General features: G+C 46.1%; 1 protein-coding gene across 1 annotated transcript; it reads right to left on the bottom strand.

Moving 5' to 3' along the window:
* Nucleotides 1-649: 649 nt before the first annotated feature.
* Nucleotides 650-2,677, bottom strand: FIBIN (fin bud initiation factor homolog). The gene has a single exon (XM_019456565.2). It carries the CDS (start codon nucleotides 2,223-2,225, stop codon nucleotides 1,590-1,592), a length of 636 nt encoding a protein of 211 aa, XP_019312110.1. The 5' UTR covers nucleotides 2,226-2,677; the 3' UTR covers nucleotides 650-1,589.
* Nucleotides 2,678-3,873: the final 1,196 nt, after the last annotated feature.

The following is a 3,873-nucleotide window of genomic DNA, read 5'->3' on the forward strand; positions in this document are numbered from 1 at the left end:
TCGCTTTCTGGGCCTCAGTTTCCTCTAGAGTAATAGGAGGATGTATTGGAAACATCATTGCAATAGGAAACTGGATTCTTTGTGCATGAGAGAGAAAAAAAAATTGTTCACTGTTGAACAGTAGATTATGCACATATTTATTTTTCTGTGTGTGTGTGTGTGTGTGTGTGTGTGTGAACGGAAAGCATATTTAAGATGAGAGTGAGGGGCTGGGGAAAGACATGAAATAAAGTGCATTTCCACCTTTTAAAGTCATTGATCAATGACATAGACCTGGCTTCATAATTATTAAACATCATTACAATTCCTAGAACTTAGAATGGAATCCTCCCTCTGAATTCTGAGAGCATAAAACTTATGAGACTTGTCATCAACTTTTCCAGTTGGTGCTGCAGAAAAAACTGGAAAAATTGGAGTTTTTAGGCAGACCAGCAGAGATCAACTTCTGGCAAGACCCAGATTGTTTTCTTTTGAACATGGGTAAGGGTGGCCAGGGTAGGGAGGATTGCCAACTACATAGCCATCCCTCTCCCTTCTTTATCACATACTTTGAGTAAACTGGCTTAAATCCCACCCTTCTCTTTCCTCTTGCACTGACTCCTCTTTGCAATACAAAAGTTATGGATATCAATTAGAAAATAAGCCAGCATTATACGAGAACATATTTATTGGCTGAATAATAAAACTTAGTTCAGGAGTTATTAGAATTAGAATCCCCCCCTACTTGAAGTACAAGTTTCCAGTAAGCAAACAGAAGAAAACCCCCAAACCAGAACGAATACATTGGTAAGCTACAACATAGGCATTTGGGGGTGTGTTCAAACAATCGACTTTTTTTTTTAATGGACTGTAGCTCTGAGGACACAGGCATGCAGTGAGAGACACAGCAAGTCAGCTTAGCAACATGAGTGTGTACCCCCCACAAAGCTTGCACTTCCTCAATGTGGCCACTTCAGCTTACACACACTCACAGAGGCACCTCAAACGTCTCCCTGCAAAGGACTATTTGCATAGAGCTTCCAGCCAATACTCTTACAAAACCCCCCACAAAAACCCAAAAAACTAAAAACAAAACCTTGAAGACCACGGTTAATAAATTAAGAGAGAAAAAGAGGAGAAACAGGCATTCGCTGGCAGGCAGGCCGCACACCACCTCAGACAACTGACAGCTTTCAAAGCCCAAGAGGGAAGGCTGAAGGTGAAAAGGAACCATGTGCTCTGCTCTCTGGGTATTTTCTCCAGGATGGGGAAGGTTAATCACTCCCTCCTGCATAAACCGTGTCCTTCTAGACGTGGCGGAAACAGGTGTCTGTGCAGAGTTAGAAAGTCCTCTAAGAAAGGCGGGAGGCATGGCTTTAAATCGGTCTTTCCAAGTAACAAGTCAATAGCAATCCCATAAATAATGTACAAAAACAAAACAGCTCGGCCCTCGCTTATTTCTTTTTAAAGATCACTTCAGATGATTCTCCAAGTGCAAATCCAGATATAAAAAATAATAAGTATAAGGGAGACGTTAGCCCCGGCTTCTGTCCCCACCCTCCACAACGGGGCTGATTTGATGCCCTCTCCCAGGCAGCGCGCCCTCACACCTACACTTTAAGATAATCATTTTTCAGCCGACCCAGCCGGGTCCCATGGCTCCGGATGGTGAGGGCCAGCAGCTCGTATTTGTCCCTGAGCCCCACAGAGATGTCGAGTGTTTCCTTTAGCAGGGACCTGGTGTGGACCAGCATCCCCAAGAAGTCCTCGTTGAGCCTGCTCTCTTGCCGGCTGTCCTGTTCCTGGCCCTGCTTAAACTTGCTTTCCAGCTCAGTGAGGGACTTGTCCGAGTTGGAGTAGGCGTCCCCGATCTGGTGGGACTCCCGCCGCAGGTACTTGCCATAGCTCTCTTCCCCGTCCAGGTCGTAGGAGATGCTCTTGCTGATGCCCTCTAGGACACGCCCAGCATCCTCCACCTGGCGGCCCAGCACGGTGAACTCCTCCCGAAGGCTGAGGCTCAGCAGACTGCTGGCCTGGCTCCCCTCCCCCTGGGAGCAGCGCCGGTGGTCACTCACCCTGAAGAGCAGCTGGCACTTCTCGGGGTCATCATTTTCTTCATAGTCCCCGTCGGGCACGAAATAGTGGTGCAGGGTCCCATTGGACATCTCCGGATAGAGAGGGCCATCGAAGTAGCCCTGACACAGGTGGCAGAAGAAACCCATCCAGAGGAACTTCAGCAGCACCATCCTGGATAGGCAGGATGACAGGGGACCCCTGGAGAAGACTGTTCGCCCAGGCACGATGGAGGGGAGGGGGTCCCCTTGGCAGTCAGTGCCTCCCTAAGACGGCGACAGCCTCGGTCCCCGCCGGCTTGCTGCACCCTGGCCCCGCCTCCCCAGCAGGCTTCATGTGGCTGTCACCAGCGCCTGGGTAGCGCAGGAGGCGCCCCGGCTCTGCGCTCCTGCGCTCTAGGCTGGAACTCAGCCGGGTCAATCCAGCGGGATCGAGGGCAGGAGAGGGAAGCCCTCCTCCAGGGCGCTGGCAGGCCGCGGGCTCTGCTGCCCCACTCTCTCTCCGAGTTCCCCCTTGCTCCTGAAAGATGGAGCCTGTGGCTGGAGAGAAAGACTCTGGCCTTCTGATACTATTTCAACCTCTGCACTGGGTGGGAATGCGGAGCTTTTCCTTTGGCTAATGATATCCTGAGGATCTCTCTGCTCTCAAATTACAGCTGGTTTCGTCACTTGGAAGCCAGGGAACAAGTTTGGAAAGAAACCTCTCGCCAGGTCTCTTGTATTAAAGGTACAGGATCTTTTTTTTTTTTTTTTTTTTTTTTTTTTTTTTTTTTTAAGACTGGAAGGGAAACCTTGCAAAATAGAATTTAACTTGAAGGAGAAAACGGGAACAGGGTGAATAGAATTCCCACCACAGAAAGATCGGTTTGCTATTAACATATGGGGGGGGGAGGGTGATTACCCTGCAGGAATACTGCTTCACATTTTAAATAAGTACCAGTTAGATTGGATTTGTTAAGTATGCTTATCATTATCATTTTCAAAGTTTGTGACTTTGAAGGCAAATTTGCCTTGTAAGACATGGCAGTTTTGTTTGGAAATGGTTAGTTAAGTAAAATTTTTAATAGCAATACTTGGGAAACAGTAGCAATATAGAATACTGATTATTGCAGTAATCAGCTGCTAGTCTGTACAGGAACAAAAGCTGAAAATGGAATTTTGCCGGTTTAATAAGTAAGTGAATCACTGAGAGGATGGTTTAATCTTATGAAAAACCATCCATGCTAAGCTTCTGCATTGCATCTTTAGCCTAACACCACTATTGTCTCTTTTGAGATACTTACAAGTTTTTGAAGAATGTAGGGCTGGCACTCTTATCTCCATTTTCCAGATGGAGAAACCTAGGGGCACAATGGGAAACAAATTGTTTACAGTTACAAAGTTAGATTGTAGCAGAACCAGCACCCATTAAGTCACAGGGTCTTTTCATTTAATTTAGAAAAAAAAAAAAAGTATTTTTTTTCACAAGGCCATTTTATGATCTCTGAGTTAATTAGAAAATTGCCATCCATCAGGCTAACTCATTTGTTCAAGAAAATTTATTGAGCATTTACTATATGCTAGAGTCTAGTTTATTTTATTTTTAAATTTTTTTTTATCTATCTATTTAATGTTTATTTATTTTGAGAGAGAGTGAGAGAGCATGAGTAGGAGAGGAGCAGAGAAAGAGGGGGAGGGAGTGCAGAGCCCAACACAAGGCCCAGGAAACATGAGATCATGACCTGAGTGGAAATCAAGGGTCAGACAATCAGGAGTTGGCCGCTCAACTCACTGAGCCCCCAGACACCCCTAGAGTCTATTTTAGATAGTGCTAACAGAGCTG

The sequence above is a fragment of the Panthera pardus genome, unplaced genomic scaffold, assembly GCF_024362965.1.
Source record: "Panthera pardus isolate Hobbes unplaced genomic scaffold, ASM2436296v1 HiC_scaffold_12, whole genome shotgun sequence".
In the NCBI taxonomy this organism is placed as follows: Eukaryota; Metazoa; Chordata; class Mammalia; order Carnivora; family Felidae; genus Panthera; species Panthera pardus.

Coding starts and splice junctions, on each gene's coding strand:
- FIBIN (XM_019456565.2), bottom strand. CDS start 2,225: ATGGTGCTGCTGAAGTTCCTCTGGATGGGTTTCTTCTGCCACCTGTGT.